Source organism: Sceloporus undulatus, chromosome 2 (assembly GCF_019175285.1).
Source record: "Sceloporus undulatus isolate JIND9_A2432 ecotype Alabama chromosome 2, SceUnd_v1.1, whole genome shotgun sequence".
In the NCBI taxonomy this organism is placed as follows: Eukaryota; Metazoa; Chordata; class Lepidosauria; order Squamata; family Phrynosomatidae; genus Sceloporus; species Sceloporus undulatus.
The window spans coordinates 223,009,470-223,032,359 of NC_056523.1; the positions used below are offsets into that span (position 1 = coordinate 223,009,470).

Below are 22,890 nucleotides of genomic sequence, written 5' to 3' on the forward strand. Positions count from 1 at the left end.
ATCTCCCAGTATCCACATGGCCCAAGGACCTGCATGAATACCCTTCCATACCATCTGAACTGAGGACAACAGCCACAACATCTTGACCAAAGGCAGGGCTATGACTAACATCATCAGTTTTTCCCCCTGTTTCTTACTTCTGTATGATTTCTGAAATCTTTTCTTGATGATGAAGCCAGTGGAGCTTTGAAGGCTTGCAATTTATATAATGTGAATTTTTGTTGGCTCAATAAAGACATCACTGTTTTGTGGATTTTGGATAATACATGCCCCTATCAAGACACCCTAAGCAGGGATATGCACAAAAATATGCCATTGTACACAATACAGATTTTTTTCTATATATAAGTTCATAACTATAACCAAAAAAAAAATGGTATGAGTATGCTGTATATACTCATGTATAAGTTGAGAAATCTTAGTCAAAAATTGACCAAAAAACCCTGACTCCACCTATCCACAGGTCAATGTAAGTATGGAATTTAACTCTTTTAAAAAAGGAACCATCCCCTGGTGAAATGCAAGAGCGTAATCTGTCCTGGAAGCACTGAACCATTCAGCTGTTTAGTGTGAGCACAAATGCTTATGCCTGCTGGAACTGTGCAACTTCTTTGGCATTGTTTTCCTTTGCTTCATTCTTTAGACATTTTGATACATGCCCCTAAATTATACTCTCAACTTATCCATGAGTCATATCAAAATCCATAATTTGGGCCCCAAACATGCCCTCGACTTATACATGAGATTGACTTATAGTCGAATATGTGTGGTACTCCAGGCAGAGTCCTGTACTTTTTCAGTTCTGGCTATCAGTAATGCTCTGTCTCTATCTAACTCAATAACCAGGCTTAATAGAAAACCAGAAATAATTTATTATAGTAGATCAGCATGGAAATACATCATTTGCCAAAACTGAGAAGCACACAGTGGTTTCACTATTATATTCTCATACAAGCAACATTTCCCCTGCCCACCCCATCAGATTCCTTTCCCAGGCCAAGCAACCTTGGAGCTTTTCGGTAACTACCTGTGTTTATCACCTCCCTTTCCCACAGCTAGGCTCCCAGGCTTTATTCTCCAACTTTCATTAATAACAACAATAATACACATACAGCTAATAATTGCATCAAGCTTTAACCATGGCAGAAGGATCCTCTAAGGAGACCCTGACAGAGATTTATCTGTACCCCATAGAGGCTTCTGTTGGTTAAAAGTTTCTTTTTCACACACTGCTCATTTTTCAAAGTTCAGGGATCAAACTGGGTGAGGTCTTTAAAAGTCCATAGGAAGGTAAATGGTCTCTTGGATCCCCAGACGTTGCCCACTCTTGCTTTAATAGAATGATGGGAACACTAAATTTTCCACATTGGATATAATGCACAACTTTCAATTGGTCAGCTGTAACCAGTTGGCTTTTAAAGGGGCTACAGGAAACCAAATGTATCTGGAGGCTTACATTTTCAGACAGTGTGCACTATGTGAAGGGAGTCAATTCGCAAGCAAAATGGAAACATAAAGCTGGTAGTTTTGCAAATGTGCTTATTTCCTGATTCACCTCACTTTCTGTCTGGAGTCTGTCCTGTTTGTGTGCAGCGTCATGTGAAAAGCAGCTGCGAATTTGTCTCTAAAACCTGGATGACTCTGCATTGGGACCACTTTAACCCTCCAATTTCCCCTTGTGTGAAAGAGTCCAAAGAGTGGTTTGTGTCCTGGGGTGATGAACCATGAGTTATCACTCATTTTTTAAAAAAATAAATTACAATATTATTGTTGTTGTTGTTGTTGTTATTTTTAATCTCGCTTTCCCCCACAATTGGGACAATTACTCATTTTTTGTAAATAAATTAGAATATTACTGTTGTTGTCATTATTATTATGTTTATTTTTATCCTGCATTTCCCACACAATTGAGACACATACCAGCTTACAAATTAAAAAAAACAATACATATATGAATATATTTTCTCTCTCTCTCACACACACACACACACATATATCATGCACGCACACACACACACACGCGAATATAATTACTCAATTTATGCACTGAATTAAAAGCTTTTTTTTAAAGTTCAGTTGTTCACCTCCAGTATTATATGACGTTCAAAAATTAGAAATTAGACTTCTTCATCATCCAATGTGATATTATTTTTTTAGGGGATGCAAATATTAACTGAACATTTCCTAGGGGTTTGGGACATAGAAAAGTTTGGGAACCATTGCCCTAACCAGACAGGACAGAATGAGCAATTGTAGAAAAGTAGGCCTTTTGTGCTGTTAAACACTGTATATCAGAGGTGTTTTTGGCATATGCCTCTCTTTTCAACTCTATATGACAGGCTGCATCCTCCTAGAAACAAGGCATAGGAACCTGGTTTCTCCTACTCTCTTTTGTACTTGATCACCCCAGAGCACACTATAGGCATACCGTTTCATTACAAAACCAGGACTCTGCTTTTGTTCTGAATTGAGTCATTATAAAATAGCCCAGAGTTTCAGGATGGTGAATATGTTATGTCTAACTTGAAACCTCTAGTGAGCACTCAAAGCAGGCAGTAACTGTTTTATGTGAAGAATTTTCAGTGTGGTTCACCTTCTATTATTCCTCTGCTGCAATTAGCCACATCCCTTTGGACTTACCCTATTACAGCAAACGCAGGCAGCTCCTGCAGGTCAAAGGGAAAATCCATACGAAAGTTTGTTCTGAACAAGGCGGTGATGGTGACTATGGATGTTGGAAAAGAGACAGGAAAAATTACTAGGAGGAAGAAAGCGAACGTGAGAGAATTTGAAATGTGCACTACAGAAAACCAGGGCCCAAGGGTGGTAAGTGGAAAACACATCAAAAGATGTGATCTCAATGCATAAGCAGAAAGCATAGTATGAAAAGCATTCTAGAAGATTTTCCTGGGTTCTGACTGAGTTTTGAACACCTCACTTTAAAAAGAATGTGACGTTAATGTGCTTATATGTTTTTGGGCTGAAATCTATTTAGTCTCAAGGGCATTAAAATACAAAAGACCTCACTGTAGCCGCCATCAAAAAGTAGGTCTGCCTCACAAAAAGTCATAAAACAGGAGCTGCACAAATGCACCACCAACACCAATTAGTGTTATAATAGGATTTAGCATCATTAGTACCTCTCCCCTTATTAATTTAATTAAAGGGAAGCATGACTCAGTCAAACTCTTTATTTTGTTGCTTAAAAAAGAGGAAGGGGAGGGAATGGGGAAAAGGAAAGTAGCAGCACCTTTAGGAATAGCTGGTTTTTATTTTAATGTGAGCTTTTGCAGATATAAACCCACTTCTTCAGATGCAGTACAGCAGGGGTAGGCAACCTGCGGCCCGTGGGCCGAATGCGGCCCGGCAAGGCCTTGGGACCAGCCCCAGCCCGGTCCTGCCGCCGATTGCCGCCGGGGCCTTTGGGGGGCAATTGTCTATAGAAGCCTCGGAAACATGCATTTATATTAACATTTTTTTAAAAATCAGCAAATTTTTTCACGTGTCCTCCATTTTTTTTTAAAAAAGTGTCTTCCATTTGAAAATTTTGTCCTACATTTGTCCTGGTTTATTTATATATTTAATTTTTTAAAAAAATATTTAATTATTTATTTTTTGGCTTCGGTCCCCCAGTTGTCTGAGGGACAGCAACCCGGCCCCTGGCTCAAAAAGATTGCCTACCCCTGCAGTACAGAATGATATTAAAGTCTCTGATCACAAAGCATATTTATACAGTTGTGTAAATGGAATAGGATCCAGAAAGACAATTTGCATTTTTCTGGGGCTAATAATAACAACAACAACAACAACAATAATAATAAGTTTTATGTATATCCCGCCTCTCCGGAAGGATCTAGGCGGGTTACAATAAGAATCCATAATTAAAATACATAATACATACATAACAAAAAATTACATAATCACCATGTTCCTCCACCCTAAAACTAAAATAACAACACTGTAAAATACAAGTTAAAATTAATTAAAATAGACATGATTGAGATGAGATATCTTAGGGTAAATCAAAGGGCAATTCATATCAGCGTAACTGGAAGGTCAGACAGGGAAGGCCTGCCGGAAGAGATCCATCTTGACAGACTTTTAAAAGGCATCAAGAGTGGTGATATGTCAGATCTCTTCTGGCAGGTCATTCCATAATTTAGGAGTGGCAGATGAGAAGGCCCTCTGGGTTACCACACCAACCTGGTCTTCCTTGGCTGCAGTAAATTCTTCCCAGAGGACCTGAGTGTGAGGGGGTGGATTGTATGGAAGGAGGCAATCCCACAAGTAAGCTGGACTCAAGCCATGAAGGGCTTTAAAGGTTATTACCAATACCTTGTGCTGTGCCCGGAAACTAATAGATAACCAGTGTAGAGTTTTAAGACAGGTATTATGTGGTCGCCTCTAGATTTTCTGGCAACCAATCTGGCTGCCATGTTTTCAACCAACTGAAGTTTCCGAACTAGGCACAAGGGTAGCCCCATGTAGAGGGAATTACAGAAGTCAAGTTGTGAGGTTACCAGATCATGTACCATCGTTTCTAGTTCCCCCGGCTCCAGGAAGGGCCACAGCTGGCATATCAACCAAAGCTGATAACAAGCACTCCTGGCCGTCACATCTATCTGGGCTGACAACTGAAGGGATGAGTCCAGGAGTATTCCCAAACTGCCGACACTGTCGTTTAGGGGAAGTGTGACTCCATCCAGAACCGGTTGACATATCTCCATACCCAGATTAGGGGTTTCTATAGTGAGTACCTCCATCTTATCTGGATTCAGTTTTAGTCTGTTTTTCCTCATCCAGTCCATTACCTCCTTGAGACATTCATTCAGAGGAGAGATGCCATCTTTAGTCACTGCAGCAGTCCGAGACATGGAGAGGTATATCTGGGTGTCATCAGCATACTGATAACACCCTGCCCCATGTCTCTGGATGATCTCACCCAGCGGCTTCATGTAAATATTAAATAGCATTGGAGACAGAATGGCACCCTGAGGCACACTAGATTTGACCTCCTTCATAAAGGAGCAGCTGTCTCCAAGCATCACCGTCTGGAATCTGCCTGAGAGATAGGATTGGAACCATTGCAATGCTGTGCCCCCGATACCTAACTCTCTCAAGTTTTCAAGGAGAATACCATGGTGTATGGTATCGAAGGCCACTGAGAGGTCCAAAGTACCAACAGGGTTATACCTCCCCTGTCGATACCCAGACAGGGCCTCTGGGAGGAACTTACTACAGCCTCTAAAATCTAGGCTTGCGGCAACCTCCCAGAGGGCGTTCTCTGCTGTCGCCCCCAAACTCTGGAACGACCTGCCGGATGAGATCCGTCAGATAACATCATTAGACAGCTTTAAAAAAGCGGTCAAGACGGATCTCTTCCGGCAGGCCTTTCCAGATTAACCATCCCGGCCCAGGTTCCCTGATTCCCTCATTCCTCCCGTGGCCCCATCTTAGAGATGGTTGAGGATCAACAGAGGGATATCAGGGTTTTTAGTTTTAATTGCTGTTTTTATCCTTGATATTGTATTTTTAATATGTTATACTATTTAATACTGGTCTTAAGGGGGGGAGGGATAAAGTGTTTTTAATTGTCATATTTTATATTTTACTGTTGTTAACCACCCGGATTGGTTTGCCAGAGGGCGGTATACAAATAAATATTATTATTATTATTATTATTATCAACTAAGGTGACCATAACAGTCTCAACTCCATATCCTGTCCTAAAGCTGGTTTGAAATGGATTTAGATAATCTGTTTCATCCAAGACTACTTGGAGTTGAATGGCAACAGCTCTCTCTATCACTTTGCTCAGGAATGGAAGACTAGAGACTGACCTATAGTTGTTTTTGTCCAGGGGATCAAGGGAAGGCTTTTTCAGAAGTGGCTTTACCACCACTTCTTTTAGACAAGCTGGAAATCAGCCTTCCCTGAAAGATGCATTAATTATATATCTCAGAAGCATCCTTGTTGCTTCTCCACCCTGGACAGCCAGCCATGAAGGGCAAGGATCGAGAGAGCAAATTGTCTTTTAACACTACCAAGGAGCTTGTCTATGTCCTCGGTACTCACAGACTCAAATTGATCCAGTATAACATTTTTTCATGGCGTTGCTGGATATCATTTCTGCTGTAATGCCAGCATCCAAGTTGGCTCTTATCTGAGAGATTTTATCTGTGAAATGGTTGTTCAGTGCATGACAGGAGGCTATAGTAGATTCTAATAAGGGGTTCTGGATGGCAGATGTCCAAGTTAGATCCCTTACCATCCTGAACAGCTCTGCTGGATGAGAATTCGCAGACGCAATGCATGCTGAGTAGAAAGATTTCTTCGCTGCACATATTGCCACTTCATAGGAATGAAGAAAGTTCCTATGGCATGTCTTGCCAGAGAAGAGTTGGATTTTTCACCAGCGGTGCTCTAGTTGTGGCCAGCCTGCTTCATATTTCTGAGATCTTCCATATACCATGGTTTATGGTTTGAAGTGGGCTGGAAAATATGCTTGGGAGCGATTGTGCCTATAGCCTTGGTAAGATCGCTATTCCAGATACTAACCAAGGCCTTGACAGAATCACCAGCGTTACCAATCATTAAACCCCCTAGGGCAGTGATGGCGAACCTATGGCACGTGTGCCAGGGGTGGCACTCAGAGCCCTCTCTGTGGGCACATGTGCTGTCGCCCCAGGACAGAGTTTGCCAGAGTTTGTTACTAGAAAGCCAGAGGGACATGGCACTTTGCAATAAATAAGTGGGTTTTGGGTTGCACTTTGGGCACTCGGCCTCTAAAAGGTTCACCATCACTGCCCTAGGGCTTTCTGGAACCCAACAGGTTCCATCAGCCTTTGAGGGCAGACCATTCTTATCGGTCCTCCACCCCTTGGGGTGGAGGTTTAGTCCAACCTTGACCAAGAAATGATCTGTCCATGGCAATGCAGTGAAAGCCGCTCTGAGAGCCATTAGGGCTGAAGGGCGGGGTATAAATAACATAAATAAAATAATAAATAATAAATATTAACTACCTCCACCCACAGATGTGCCTGTTCCATATTAAAGACCACATTGAGGGTATGACTTGCACAATGTGTAGGCCTGGAGACAAATTGGGATAGGCCCATGTTTGTCATGGAATCCATGAACTCCCAAGCTGCACCACTTAGAGTTGTTGAGCCGGCCTTGTGTGGGATGTTGAGGTTACCCAGGACTAGAAGCCTGGGGGACTCCTACACCAACTCTGAGACCAGTTGTGTCAGCTCGGCTAGGGATCATTCTGGGATCCAAAATTATCTGCATCATTCTGGATCCCATTATTATTTGCATTTTTCTGGATCTTATTACATTCCATCCCACTGTGTAAATATGCTTTATTATCTGAAACCTTAATATCTTTCTTCATCTGCATCGTAAGAAGTGGGATTACATCCATAAAAGCTCATGCTAAAATAAAAACCAGTTAGTCTGAAAGGTGCTGCCAGATTCCTTCCCCCCCCCTCCTTCCTTCCTCCTTTTTATGCTGCAAGATACTAACACAGCTACGGTTTTGAAATCCCCTTATTTTGTTGTTGTTTGTTTGAATGCTGATAGCATCCTGAAAATCTTGACTGCCTACTTTTCCTATGTAAGTGCAAACTGGCTGGGAGAATACCCTCCTAGATCATTGAGAAAATTGGGCGAAATACTGAGAAAATGAGTCAGGCACAGTAGGAAACAGATATAATTTAGGAGATTATCACATTGCTTTTAAAGCGCCTTATACCCAACTGGATAAAGGCACGTTTAATTTTAAAACTGGGTGTTATTGCACTTGCTGGTAGACAGGCGAATGCAACCCGTATGCAGCCCAGATTCCAGCCATGCTTATCCAGAGGCTTTTCAAAAATGGCAAAATTTCATTTTTGAAAAGCTGCTGGATAAGCGCGGCTGGGATCTCGGCTGTATACTGCAGTTAAAATGGGGTCAAACCAGATTATTTCTGCAGTGTGGATGCAGCCTGGGATAGGGAGTGTGCATCTAATAGGGTAAAATGAATTCATCACAAATTCCCATATCAACCCTTCAACTTTGGAAAGTTATTTGCAGTGCCAGCCTAGGATTTGAGGGATGGGGAGAGAATGGGACAGCCACAACAGAGACTGAGAAATTATCTGTCATCACCTGCATCTTTATTCCAGACAGCAAAGACTCGGAAAACAAAGGCACTGAACGTGGCTGCAAAGAATCCCCGCCAATAATTGCGAACTGCAAAGTAGGTGGAAGTAACTTCAATGCTGAAGAGAACACCTATGGGGGAAAAGAGATGTTCCCAACAGTATATGATAGCACAAACACACACACAGAGAGAGATAACAGCAAAGTACCTTGCATTCCACCCAACCTTCATTTTCTCAGTGACAATTTCCAAAGGGGACAGAGACAAAACAACACCAGTGGTATGAGGGGAAAGTTCATTTTGAATGTGAAGTCGAAGTCCCACAAAAAACTACAGTTCATTTTTAATTTCCCTTGTACCTTGATATAGTGGTTTCCTTTTGATAAGGATAGAGCCACAATGGAAATGGGTGCAAGCAAAATTAACAGTCTCAATCCACACTTTATCTCTGGAATGGTTTCCAAACTTTCTGCTTTGAAGAAACCTTTTTAATTTTTTTTTTATTAACGGGTCACATGAAGTTCTGCATCTCACTGTAACTCTGTAGAAACTGGGAAAGGTGCATCACAGAACACTTCATGCCTCTGCAACAGCAACAATGCTGCACATTGCAGGGGATGACCTAAGAGCAAACAAAGTTCTCTTCAGGAAAGTTTGCTCAACAATAACAAATCTCTATATTGAAGAAAACTGGCTAAGCTTCCATGGAACCAAAGGGGACATTCACCCTCAGTTTTTTGTCCCAAGGAGATGCAGATTGCCATGCTGATGCATAATGGGGATTGTAGTTCCCATGAATCACTCCTAAGTCATTTTGACCCTTGTGTTATTCACACATGCCATTGTTTCGGGATAAAATGTCGCCACCTCCATTCCCTTGAATGATACAGAGCAATTTAAATTGATTCAGAAGTGTATTCACAATAGAGAAGATGCAGATCGATGCGCATCGATGCAAATGTTTCAAGACAACTCAGGAAACAACCTGGTATCAAATAAGTGGGGGTTTTGGTAGCCCCCCACAAAGTGCACTGAGTTCATTCAGGGTGAGTGTGAACACCAAGGAAATAACCCCGATTCATCCCAGATTATTTTTGTAGTGTGAAAGGGGCCTATGGTTTCCAGAATGGAGTTTGGAAACTACAGTACTGGATTACAGGAAGGAAAGCTTTCTGCTATCACTGTATCCAAAATCCACAAAAAAGTGACACATTTATTGGGCAACCAAATGCAAAAAAATACATACATGCATGTTTTGAAAGCTTGCAAAATGTATGCTTTGCATTTGGTTGGCACAATAAACGTATCGTTTTTTGTGGATTTTGGATGTTATTGTACTTGCTACATGGTCAACATGGTTACTGCTGGATATAGTAAGAGTATCCAGCACCTTAGAAGCTGGCTCCAAAATAGAATGGCCTACTGGAACAGCATGAGAACACATCACAGAATAATAGTTTCAACATTACTATGTTAGAGGGTGTGCTCATAACCAGGCATCCAATATCAAATACACTAATTTTGAAAAAATGTGGATGGCAAATTACTAGACAGCTGCTGCCACACTGCAGAATCGACGCAACTTGACTTTAACTGTCCTAACTCCATCCTATAGAATCCTGGGATTTGTAGTCTGTTGTAGCACCAGAGCTCTCTGGCAGAGAAAGCTAGATATGTCACAGAATTGCAAGCACCAGCATTGAGCCATGGCAGCTAAAGTGGTGCCAAAAATTGTATTAATTCAACAGTGTAGATGCAGCAAAATAATCTTAGGGAATGGAAACTAGAAAGATAGGGGCAGGGATGGTGCAGATTAAAGGTGTTATGTTTCTGGGGAAAAGTTTGACAATATCCAATAGCCACTTGCCTCCAAGTGGTGTTCCAAAACAGCAGCCAACCCCCACCGCACATCCCACAGTCAGGACATCTGTATAATAGTATGGCTGCTACTGGTGGAAGAGAGATGAGAGACAAAAGGACAGGGAGGAGAGATACACATACACACAGATTGAGATACAGAAACAGAGAAGAAAGGGAGGAGTGAGTGACAGAATTGGAAGATAATAACATACAATGGTTGATAGAGGTTATCCAAGCACAGAAGTTACACCCATTGGACCGTGTTCTGTATGCCAGGAGGAGTTTGTATTGCATTGTTTCTTATGCATAAGCTGTTGTACACTAACAGAAAATGATGTTGAGTCAAGATGGCTTCATCATGCAAGCAGTCAAGCCCATGTCTGAGTCTTTAGCACTTGTTGATGCAGAATTCTTTCAATATTCTAAGACCAGGGTTTTCAAAGGCCAAGGAACACCAAATGTGAAGGAATATTCAGAAGTATATAGTTGGCAGTTAAGAGGTTTAGTGTAGAATACAGTCAGCGCTAAGTATCCATGGATTCTGAATATGCTGTCTGAATTTAAAAGAGCTTTAAAGACCAGTTCCTTCTGGCAGGCTTATCCAGATAATTTTTAAATTGTGAATTTTAAATGATGAATTTTGAATGTAGATTGTTTGAATAGCTGTCTATCCTATTTGTTCTTTTAAATTGATGTGTATTTTAACTGATGTGTCCCCTTCAATCCTTGGAGAGAGGCAGGTAAGAAATAAATATTATTATAATATTAATATTAATATTTATCCACACATTCAACCATCCATGGCTTAAAAATATTACACACACACACACACACATATTCCAAAAAACAAACCTTGAGTTTCCCTTTTTATGTAAGGGACACCATTTTACTAAGGTATTGTATTTAATGGGACTTGAGCATCCATGGATTTTAGCATCCAGAGAGGGTCCTGGAACCAAACTCCAGCTGATATAAAGGGTCCACAACTATGTTTTGAACAATTTCACATGTTACCCAGTTCCAAGTGCGATATTGCAGTGTGTGTACTAACTGTCCCAGATTCATTTGTTTGAAAGGTATAGTTAGTATCCAGGATTACAGATGAAAATCCCATATTTTTCTGACAGGTAATGATTCTAGCAGAGACATTGAAATGTACAAAGCCGCTCTGAGGAGGTAAGAAAGGAAGGAACCAACCCACAACCACATTTTCTCTCCTTGGGTGCATTATAAAGAATTTGCATTAAGTATCAGTACAATAGAGAGACAGCGTGGGGTGCACTACCACTCTGGAGAACAGAGTTTGAGTCCCGGCTCTTCTATAAAACCCACTGAGTGGGCAAGTCACATACTCTCAGCCTCAGAGGAAGGCAATGGCAAGGTTCTTCTGAAATCTTGCCAAGAAAACCCCACGATAAGTTCATCTAAGGCACCATACAGAAAGGCCAAAATAAAGCTGCTATGGGTCACTTTGAAGGTATGCTGTTTAAATGATGCATACATCCTAAGAGTCCGAAAGCCATGCCAAAAGCACGCTCCAGTCCTAAGGACTGGAGCGTGGCTTTGGTGTGGCTTCCACACTATTATGTCACATGTATAATTTAAACAGCATACCTCCAAAGTGACTCAAAGCAGCTTTATTTTGGCCTGTCTGTATGGGGTCTTAGGGTCACCAAGTTGGGAGCAACTTGAAGGCACACAACAACAATACAATATGATTGATCTAAGCAATGTGATGGCTGGATTTAGGATTATGAGAAACCAGGGTTTGAATCCCTGCTGAATCATGGAAACCCACTGGGTGATCACACTCTTCCAGCCTTAGAGGAAGGCAAAGGCAAACCTACTGTAAATTAATCTTGCCAAGAAAACCCCAAGAGAGGGTTGCCACAAGCCAGAGTCAACTTGGAGGCACATAACAACAACAACAACAACAACTTATTTCCTCAGAAATAAGTGTTCATATATTCTGCAATAGTTTTTACTGGTAGGTAGAAGGCAGTAGGAAAAGAGGAAGACTGCATTCCAGATGGATAGATTCAGTCAAGGAAGCCATGGTCCTGAGTCTGAAAGACCTGAGCTGGGCTGTTGACAACAGAAAGACTTGCATGTCTCTCACTCATATGGTTGCCATAAGTCAAAGTCAACTTGATGGCTGTTAACAAGAAGTTTGTACTGCACCTGATGTAGGATACATTAGTAAACTGACAGTAAATGATTTTTATTATTATTATTAGAAGGTATTGTCTTACGGTGGATCTGGCTGTACTTATTATAGAATAGCTGCTGCAAGTGTAAATGCAAGTGAAAAGCATTCAGCAATAATTACCTCTGGGAAATACAGTTGTGGAAGGAGCTGGTATGACATTCTGTTATGCAATGTGCCCACAATAATAACATTTTAAAGGTAGTGCCAGTTTCCCCCCAAAAGTTAAGACAAGGAAATAAGCAAGGCAGTGATTTTTCAGGGAGAGTGTTAAAAATGGAGATGGAGGGCTATTTCAGGGTTCATCCAGACTAAGGACTAATGTCGGTTCAATCCACTCCCATTGACTGTCACATAGTACTTTTTTTCTGTGTCCATATCCACACATTCTTTTTTAAAGTGCATGGTCTCCTCTGCCAAGTGAGTCTGTCTGATTTTTAAGATATTATAAAAATCAAATTAAATTAAAACCCTTTTTAGATCATCATTATTATATCTTTAAGATGCAGTGCTGTTATTGTTCTGCTGGATGAGATCTCACACACACATTTCTGACATACATAATAAGAGAGTCTTTTGGCACTTTAAAAAGAACGAAGAGTCTTCACAATGGTCTCTTTCCTGAGCCCTTTCTTCTCTTCCTTTCTTCTCCACACAAATACACCCCTTAAACAGAATGGAAGAAGTAGGGGCAGTCTCTTGTCTCAGTTTCCCCCCTCTTCTTTGGCACCTCTCTCCTCCATATGTGCCAAGGTGTGTACATGGATGCATGAGTATGCACACACATAACACATAAATAGATCCAAGTTAACAGAGACAGGAAAGGGGTGAAGGGAATGGAAGTGAGAGGCCTTGCAGAAGGAGGGGAAGTGAGTTGCCACAAAAAACAGAGCTGAGTTTACAATTCTGACCCACAATTCTTTATTTATATGATGTGGGATGTGGGGATTGATCTCATCCAAGCACAGCCAGTTCATTGGTTTGTTGTTCTTGTGTGCCTTCAAGTCACTTCTGACTTATGGCAATCCTAAGGTGAACCTATCAGAGGGTTTTCTTGGCAAGATTTGTTCAGAGGGGGTTTGCCATGGCCTTCCTTTGAGGCTGAGAGAGTGTGAATTGCCCAAGGCCACCCAGTGAGTTTCCATGGCTGAGTGGTTATTCAAACTCTTGTCTCTGAATCATAGTTCAACATTCAAACCTCTAAGGTTGCAGAGAGATTATCAATATATAGGAAGATAAAAGGCATTTGGAGCAGAAGGAGATTGTAGCATACAAGAATAGCTGGTAAACTGGGGTGAAGAGACTAGACACATGTCTGTCAGGCATTATCATCCCTGCCTGCCCACGAAATGAAACTTCTTTGCACCACTGCTCCTTTCTGTTTTCTAGTGTCTTTTAGCTTCTCTGTCAGGTTAGCACACATTGCAATGCCATAAACAATGTCAGTTGCATAAGAAAAATAGCTTTCATTCCAGAATTCTTCTCAGCCTGGAGCATAAATATGTATAAATACAGGAATGCACTTGCCTCCAAGAGGAGCCCCGAAGCAACATCCAACTCCAACTGCGCAAGCCGCCACCAGAAGGTCCAGTTGCCTGTGCATATTCTGGAACAGAAAGCCCAGCCAGAGAGAGGCATGCCAGGGTTAGAGGCAGCCCAGCCACAAGGTTAGTCCCCTCTTCTTCCAAAGCAAAGCAACAGCCAGTGGCAAGACCTTCCTTCTTCTCTCAGAGCAAGCCACCTTTATTACATTCAATGGGTGAGGTATGGGCATCTCATCACTACAAACTACCAACGTCTACAGTGGCTGCATCTGCACTGCAGAAATAATGCAGTTTGACACTATTTTAACCACCATGGCTCAATCCTATGGAATTCTCGGAACTGTAGTTTTGTGAGACATTTAGCCTTCCTTGTCAGAGAGCTCCAGTGCCACAACAAACTTCTTATTTCTCCATTATGTGTGCAGCCTTGTAAGATCCATGTTTGAGGATCGCTGCTCCAGAGGATTCTAACAAACTACAATCCCCAGAATTCCATAGCATTGAGCCATGGCAGTTAAAGTGGTGTCAAACTGGATTATTCCTGCCGTGCTAGGGTTGCCATACTCCAGTTCCTCAAATCCAGGCATCTAATTTGCTTATTATGCAAACTATTATAATTATGTATATTATTAATTTACATTCTGATGATGCAAATTCAAATCATTGTCCTTTTTATACCATTATGTTTCAACCTCAGTATCGGTACCAATCTAAGAGCACTTTTTTCCCCCCCCCCCCCAGCTGATGTGAAGAGAAGGAGGCTTCCAAGGAGCCCCAGAGCATAAAGGGATTCCCTTTCCTCTCTTAAGGCTCTTTGTAAGCAAAGTTCCACCATGCTACCTAGCCCTAGGCTGACTACACACTCATCACACAACACAAGACCATCTCTGCTTGCCTCCTTTCCTTTCGCACCTTCTACACCTGTTTCCCCAAGTGGGGAGGGAATGAATGAATAAGGTGGCAATGCTACCCCTGTTCAATAGCAACCAGAGCCTGCAAGGCAGAATGAGGCTCCCAAACTGCTAGTCTTCTTGCACAGTTTTCTGCGTCACTGCCACTTCCATATTTTAACCTATAAATCGGCCTACGACATAGGAGAAATCCAGCATTTACTGCTTAAAATGTTCCCAGCCAGCTGGGACATGTTAGTCCTTTCAATCTGGGATTTTCTAGGTTTTCCGGTACAAACAGCAACCCTATGCAGTGTAGATGCAGCCTATGATTCAATACCTTTCTGTGCATCACTAATCTCTATAGCTATGTGCCAGTCTCCATACTAGTCTAGCATTTGTTTTATTTATTAATTTACTGGCTTTTGTTACTAGCCACTGGAATGGTGTTGTACCACCAGCCACAAAGCCAGCCACTGCTAGAGAGCACCCATCTTTTTTAGTTTCACAGCCAGTGTTAGAAGCAATAAGATTCTAGTGCCACAGCCAGCCTCAAGATACAACTATTTATAACTAAGTAGAATTTTATCTCTATTTTAAAGGACCCACCCACACCCACCCAATCATTTCTTGATACTTATTACCAACACCGTAGTCCTAATAAAATCAATTGTTGTTATTTACATCTGCTTAATATTTAGATAAAGGATGTCGGCTCCCACCGCCCCACCCCCATTCTAAAAGGAAATTTCAAATTTCGCTCCTAAAGTTTAATTACTGGCAATAAGAATTTTATCCTGAAATATGCTAGTATTTTTGACTCCATCACCTTTTTTCCCTTTAGTGCTACCTACCACTAGAATGCAATCCTTGAAAGCTTCTCTGAAATTAAATTTCACCCTCAAGCTGAAAGAACTTCACTAATGTATATGTATATATAATAGTAAACAACTACAATCAGGACTCTAATAAAGTGACATTCTGAAACCTGAACAAATTTGGGGAATATAAGCAACTTTGTATGTATTATATCTAAGGTTCTGTCTAAGATATACTTTCAAGAATGTGGAAAGTTTATTTTTGCAAGGAATGAGGAGACAGAGAGGAAAGAAGCAAAGTCTGGGCATAACAAGTTTGCACTAGACCAGTGATTCCCAATCTCTGGACCTCCAGGTGTTCTGAACTTTAGCTCCCAGAAGCCACAGCCATTTTGACCAAAGGTCTGGGGAGGGGGTTCTAGGAGCTGAAGTCCAATACCTGGTATGCCAAAGTTTGGGGATCACTGCACAATTGCAGTCAATGGGGAAGAAGAGGAAGATGGCCTACTCCTAGCTGCCAGACCATTAAAAACCCTTAAAGGCTTTTTGGTGATTATTTTGGTGCATCTGCTCCATCTTCCTGTAGGTATTCCTGTCATTTTACACCCTAGTGTCCACTGTTTATCTTCTAATTTACTAGTTTGTTCTAATTTATTGATTGATTCTGTCTCATCACCAGTACTTTAGGTCTCTAATGTTTCTTCCCACTTGACAGTGTCTTCTCAGAAACCAGCTGGAGCATGCAGAACACTTACCTCATATACACCACAGAAGATAGACATAAACTTGCTGAGGACAGCAGCACAGATGCTAGCAATGTGCACGAAAGGGCCCTGTGGAGAGAAAGAAAAATTAAAAAGGGAAGGTGAATGAGAAAGACAGGGGAGGCATGAGGAGCACCATTTTAATCTCTTTCACACCCAAGGAGAAACAAACCACTCCTCTGACCTGCGTGTCTCCCTTTCCCTCCTCAGTGTTTTGAAAAAGCACCTCAGCATCTTGGTCTACCTTTCTTTTTCTCACTTTAACTGCCACACAGTTGAAACCCACCCTTAGGAGATTCCTCTGTCGTAAAGAATATCAGAAATATGGGGGAGGTGGGATGAAAATTGTGATTAGAATGAAGTCCCCAAATATAGAAAGGAGGTGTTGTTGTTCTTGTGCCTTGAAGTCATTTCCGATGTATGGCGACCCTAAGACAAACCTATCATAGGGGTTTTCTTGGCAAGATTTGTTCAAAGGAGGTTTGCCATTGCTTTCCCCTGAGGCTGACAGCATGTGGGTTTCATGGCTGAGCGAGGAATATAACCCTGGACTCCAAAGTTGTAGTCCAACCTCAAATCACAGTGCCATGCTGACTCAAAATTCCCTCCAATGCATCAGAAAAAAGATTAGCTTGCAGCAAAATTATGGGCTGGTTCTCTTTATCCAATATTCACACCACAGCCCTTCACCTCTGCAGCTCCTGATGACAGGCAACTTTGGCACTTGCTGCCTGTTTTAAAAACTTCCTCTTTTGGCTGTGACCATTACCATAGTTGTTCAGGAATTCTCCTTCCAATCAACAGAGAGAAATAGGAAGGGGGACACCTGGCTTGACAACAGTGCATGTGAAAGGGATCTAGGAGTCTTAGTAGACCACATGCTGAACATGGGTCCACAGTGTAATGTAGCAGCTGAAAAGCTAATATGATTCTAGGCTGTATCAAGTATAATGTCTAGATCGAGAGAAGTAATAGTACTACTGTATTCCATTTTGGACAGGCCTCACCTGGAATACTGTGTCCAGTTCTGGGATCCACAATCCAAAAATGATGTTGGGAACCTGGAGCATGTCCAGAGGAAGGTGACCAAACTGTTGAAAAATGATTTGCCAAGAAAACCCTGTGATAGGTTTGCCTTAGGGTCACCATAAGTTGGAGATGAATTGATGGCACACACGAACAACAGCTGGGAGGTTGTGTGGTTATTTGAAGACACAATGATGCTTGAGATTGCTGTTTGGAGATTCTTATAGGAGATTTTTCACCTGGCTATTTTGAGGGGGGGGGGGAAGTGAGGTGGGACTTAGTACATGGTCAAAAGGTGCTGGAGGAACCATATGCAGCCAGTGAGTCATACTTTCCCCACCCCTGCCCTTGGAGATTACAAGATAATTGTCCATCTCTGCTTCTCCAGCCCACAACTGCTTTCCTCATCTTCCAATTTGCAAACAGAACTCTGCTCACCTCTTTCCCAACAGGTATCCCACTTCCCAGGCCAGCTGTGAGGCTGACAACTTTGGCCAAAAATGCTTTAGGCGTTAGGTACTCCTTAAGGACAACTCCCCGCATGATAGTTTTCAGCTCAGGGATTCCAGAGCCTGATTAAAACAGAAAAGTAAGAGTGAAGAATGTGGGTATGAAAGAGAAATGGAATGCAAGCCAGAGATGAGAAACCTAGGCTCAAATTACACATATGGGCCTGTTACAGACTGCCAAAATAAAGCTGCTTCGGGTCTCTTTGGAGATATGCTGTTTAAATGATGCATGCATCCTAAGAATCCGGAAGCTGAACCAAAGCTGCACTCCAGTGCTTAGGAATGGAGTGTGACTTTGGCGCGACCTCCGGACTCTTAGGACCCATGCATCATTTAAATAGCATACCTCCAAAGAGACCCGAAGCAGCTTTATTTTGGCAGTCTGTAACAGGCCATGGTTGGAATGAAACCCAAGTTAGGGAAACAGATTGGTTGCAGCCACATATACAGTCTAGAAATTTTAGTCAAAAAATTGGCTCTAAAAACCTGAGTCGACATATCAATGGGTCAATGTAAATATTGTACTTTAACTCTTATTTAAAAAGGGAACCATACCCTGGTGAAAAGCAAGAGTGTAATCTGTCTTGGAAGCATTGACACCCCGCCCTATTCCATCAATCTATCCATATTCCAGTAATTCCTAAACTCTGGTCCTCTGGGTGTTTTGGACTTTAGCTCCCAGAAACCTCAACCATCTTGACCAGTGGTCTGGGATTCTGGGAGCTGTAGTCCAAAACACTTAGAAGGCCAGAGTTTGGGAATCACTGATCTACTCAGCGAGCCAGCCTTTAGTGGGAGCACAAATGGTTATGTGTGCTGGAATTATGTAAGTTCTTTGGCTTTGTTTTCCTTTGCTTCATCCTTTTGATCCTTTGTTAATGCTTCTGTCTGACTCTCAACTTACCCACAGGCCATATCAAAATCCATAATTTTAGCCCCCAAACCTGCCCTTGACTAATACATGAGATCGACTTATAGACGAATATATATGGTAATCTCCCCACAGACTTTTCTCTAAAGTCCAAACCAGGCTTCAAAATCCACTTGGGATCAGGAGGCAGAAGTGATACTCAGCTCCCATTGACTGTAACTTTTTTTTATTTCAAAAATGGAGTGGGGGAGTTAATGTGACTGGGTTAAAAAGGAAAAGGATCATCTGCACTAGGGAAATTAGAGACCAAGACAGACCAAGTTAACCTCCCGACCCCTTCACTTTCTCACCCACAGCCTGTGGAGAGACAAGTTGGCAGAAGAGGGCAGCAAAAAGGATGAGGATGAGGGGGTACGTGACCCAGGCCAGGTACTGCATAGGGATACTTGGGTGAAGTTCTTTGTACATCCATTTGTAAGCTGTAGGAGAAAAAAAGAACAGAGGTCAGCAAAAGCAGAACCTAAAATCAAATCTTAAAATAAATACTTATATAGTTTTTAGCTGCATCTTGTTTTGGCTGACTCTTGGTGTGAGTTGCAAGGAGTTCTATATAGGGTTGCCATTTGTCCTAGAAAACCTGGAAAATCCCAGGATAAAAAGACTAAAAAATGTCCTGGCTGGATGGACCAGTTGAAGGTGTAAATCCTGGGTTAACTGTACAAACAGCATAAAGAAAAAGAGGTAAACATCACCACCAAATTCTATACTTATTATTTGTATTCTAAATCAAGAACTAAATTTTTGGGCTCTGTCTTGTCTTCCTTATACTCTACTATTGTTTCAGAGAAGACTTTTAAAAAATCTCTTACCATTGATTATATTGCAGTATTGTAATGCATAAGGTTTCCCTTTTTGACTTCACAGCACTGAAAATTCAGGGGGAAATTATTTCTGTCACCATAGCTGACTTTTTTGAGGCCTTTCTTACCTAAGTGTAGTGTCATGGTTTAATTTTGATGCATTTTAATTTTACTTATTTTAAATTAATTAATTAAATTGATTAATTTTAATTTAATATTCATTTAAAATAGCTTTACATTGCTCCTGCGGTGTGTGGCGTGTGAACGCTGAACCACTGGATCACCCTGATGCTAGCTGCCATGTGGGTGGCTGAGCAACATGAAGCTGGCTTCCAAGCATCTTGGCGGCATGCATCATGCGTACACTATGATCTCAAGCTGGCTGGAAGCAGGGACATAGCCAAGGGGGGGGGGTTCTGGGGGTCCGGAAACCCCCCCCTTCCATTAGAAAAATGAATGGTGTGTGCTGCTGCGCCGCCGCACTCAAGCCCCATTATAATGATGGCACTTAGTCTGGACCCCTCCTTCCTAAAATCCCAGCTACGTCCCTGCTGGAAGCCAGCTTTTCATGCCAGTCTGTACTGGCATAGGAGACTTGTTCTATGTTGCATTTTTTATTTCATTTATTAGTTTTGAATGCAAATAGCCTATGGCCCAAGCAAGTATAAACTTCTACATCACAGAAACTGGCAACCTTCCATAACTATTTTTTAAAAATTTTGCTTTGCTTTTGTAAAGTCAGGGCAGAATATTCATACTGACCTAAATCCAGTTGCTAGTTCTAACTAGAGCAGATCCATTGACTTAATGTAATTTTAGTCCAAAGCATACCAGGAATAGTCCAGTTTGAGAGCACTTTAATTGCTAGGGAATTTTGAGAACTGTAGTTTTGTGAAACATCTAGCCTTCTCTGTCAGAGAGCTCTGGTGCCACAATGACCTACAATTCTCAGGATTATCTAGCACTGAGCCAGGACAGTTAAAGCGGTCTCAAACTGGATTATTTCTGCAGCCTCTTTTGGACCTTTGTTGTTGCTGTGTGCCTTCATGTCGTTTTTTACATATGGCAACCTATAGGGTTTTCTTGGCAAGTTTCTTCAGAGTGGCTTTGCCTTTGCCTTTCTCTGAGGCTGAGAGAGTGTGACTTGCCCAAGATCATCCAATGGGTTTCCATGGCTGAGCCAGGATTCAAACCCTGGTCTCCCAGTGTCCTAGCTCAACGTTCAAACCATTACATCACAATGAAGTTTATCGCATGGGGGAAAAACGTTCCTCGATGCGTTCCAACAAGCACGAGCGCGGGCGCGCACGGAGCGTGATGGGAACCTGATGGGTCCCAGAACGCTAGTTTACCGCATGGCGGAATGCCGCCGTCGCCGCCGGGCGTTCCCATCGGGTTCCCAATGTGTTCCAGGAAGCGCCATTTCTGGGAACAGTTTCAAAAGCGTTCCCAGAATGGTGCCTCCTGGAACACATTGGGAACCCGATGGGAACGCCCAGCGGCGATGGTGGTGTTCCGCTGTGCGGTAAACTAGCGTTCTGGAACCCATCGGGTTCCCATCATGCTCCGTGTGCGCCCACGCTCGTGCTCATTGGAACGCATCAGGGAACGTTTTTTCCCCCCCATGCAATAAACTTCTATATCTCATGGTGCACCATATGGTTCAGTGGGTCTCCCAAGTTGGGTCTAGCAATTGGATTTAGGCCTGCCTGGCTGTATTGTTGATTGTTTATTGATGTCAGTTGTAAGTCAGGTTGCCAGACTGAAAACTGGAGACACCATGAGCCCCTTTAATGACTATGTAGAAGAGGGAATTTCAGTAGGTGTTGCTTGTCACCCAACCAGGTAATAAGTAACACCTGCTGAAATTCCCTCTTGTACACAGTCATTAAAGGGACAGGAGGGATCTCCAGTTTCCACTAAGGCAACCCAAGGTAAGCTTCTTTGCATTTATGACAAAACAGAGTAAACTTAAGTAGATTAAAATGTGGGAGGCAGTGGCTTAGTCATTAAGATCTCAGTTCTGACTACTGGAAGAACAGATGGTTGGCAGTTCGAGACATGGTTGCTGCCTGATGGGGTGAGCTCCTGTCACTAGTCCCAGCTTCTGCCAACCTAGCAGTTCGAAAGCATGCAAATGCAAGCGATAAATAGGTACCACTCCCAGTGGGAAAGTAACAGCATTTGGTGCAGTAATGCTGGCCACATGACCACCAGAGCAGTCCTCAGACAACATTGTCTCTTTGGCTTAGTAATGGGGATGAGCACCACCCCCTACAGTTGGAAACGACTAGACATTCATGTCAAGTGACTACCGTTACTTTACTTAGAGTAAACTTTGCATTAAAAAAATGAGATCAGAGATGGCATGTATTTGATTTTTGTTGTTGTTTATATTCTTGGAATTGCTCCCCCTCCCCATGGATTAATGCACTTGCAAAGCTAGGCTGAAGCACCAACCTGGCAACTTCTCCATTGAGCTGCATGGTGGCAGGAAGGTGGGCAGGTTTATGGAGAGGGAAGTTCTTCTGTTGAAAAATAGCTCTCCGTGCCCCTTACCCTTATCCCCTGCTACATACCTTTACAACAAAAGGTGAACATTTTCTTCCTATCTGGTATTTTTCAACACGGCAGACCTTTTCCCCTTCCTTATTCAGGAAAACTGAGATATTATCTCAATATCGGATACAGCCAATCTTTCTTTGTATCTTTAATTTATATCTTATATCTTTAGTTTTAGTATCTTTTAATTTAGCGTGAAAACTGGTAACTTTTTAAAAAAGAAAGCATCTTTGGGCCAAAAGTCAGGAAAAATTTCCCCTGTACCCACACGCCCAACTGTTTTTGGACAGGGCATGCTTGCCTTCCTACTTACAATGGCAGCTGCCCCCAAATCAGTTGGTGTGAGGGAGAAGCTCACGCCTTGCCAAGGTCCTTGGGGCAACAGAGTCCTTAAGAGAGTGATAATTTTCTTTTTTGGCAGGGAAGCGCTTCTTGTCTGTCCCTGCAAATGAAGAGCCTTTTTGGGATGAGGTGGTGGGTGATGGACTTTTGTCCTTGTTTTTTGGCAGTGGGATCCATTGGGAGAGGTGCATCCCTCCATTGTTTCCTGCTGAGTTAATGTGGCCCCCCTAGCCTTCCACAGTTGCCCTATCTAGAGCAATAAGGCACAATAAAAGATAATACTAGGAGACTCCTGCTTTAGCATGTGAACCCACTTACCTTGCAAGCTCTTTGCACTGGCATAATCCACACTCCAGCTCACCAGCGCCATGACAAGACCCAGGAGAACTAAGAATATCCAGTCTTCCCCTAGCTTCTTGGTTAAATATTTCTGGATGCTTTTAGCACAGGCTGTGGAGGGAAGAGATCTTTTAGGCAATAGCATATGCT

General features: G+C 42.2%; 1 protein-coding gene across 3 annotated transcripts in view; it reads right to left on the reverse strand.

Moving 5' to 3' along the window:
• CLCN1 (chloride voltage-gated channel 1) overlaps positions 1 to 22,890 on the reverse strand; it is a 181,475-nt gene that overhangs the window by 28,679 nt on the left and 129,906 nt on the right. For all 3 annotated transcript variants that reach the window (XM_042450033.1, XM_042450034.1, XM_042450032.1), the window contains exons 3-9: positions 22,720 to 22,851; positions 18,988 to 19,116; positions 17,696 to 17,829; positions 16,223 to 16,300; positions 10,017 to 10,095; positions 8,155 to 8,280; positions 2,641 to 2,725 (exon numbers count right to left, since the gene is read on the reverse strand). In XM_042450033.1, the coding sequence (XP_042305967.1) occupies positions 2,641 to 2,725; positions 8,155 to 8,280; positions 10,017 to 10,095; positions 16,223 to 16,300; positions 17,696 to 17,829; positions 18,988 to 19,116; positions 22,720 to 22,851 (763 nt within the window). The remainder of the gene's footprint in view (positions 1 to 2,640; positions 2,726 to 8,154; positions 8,281 to 10,016; positions 10,096 to 16,222; positions 16,301 to 17,695; positions 17,830 to 18,987; positions 19,117 to 22,719; positions 22,852 to 22,890) is intronic.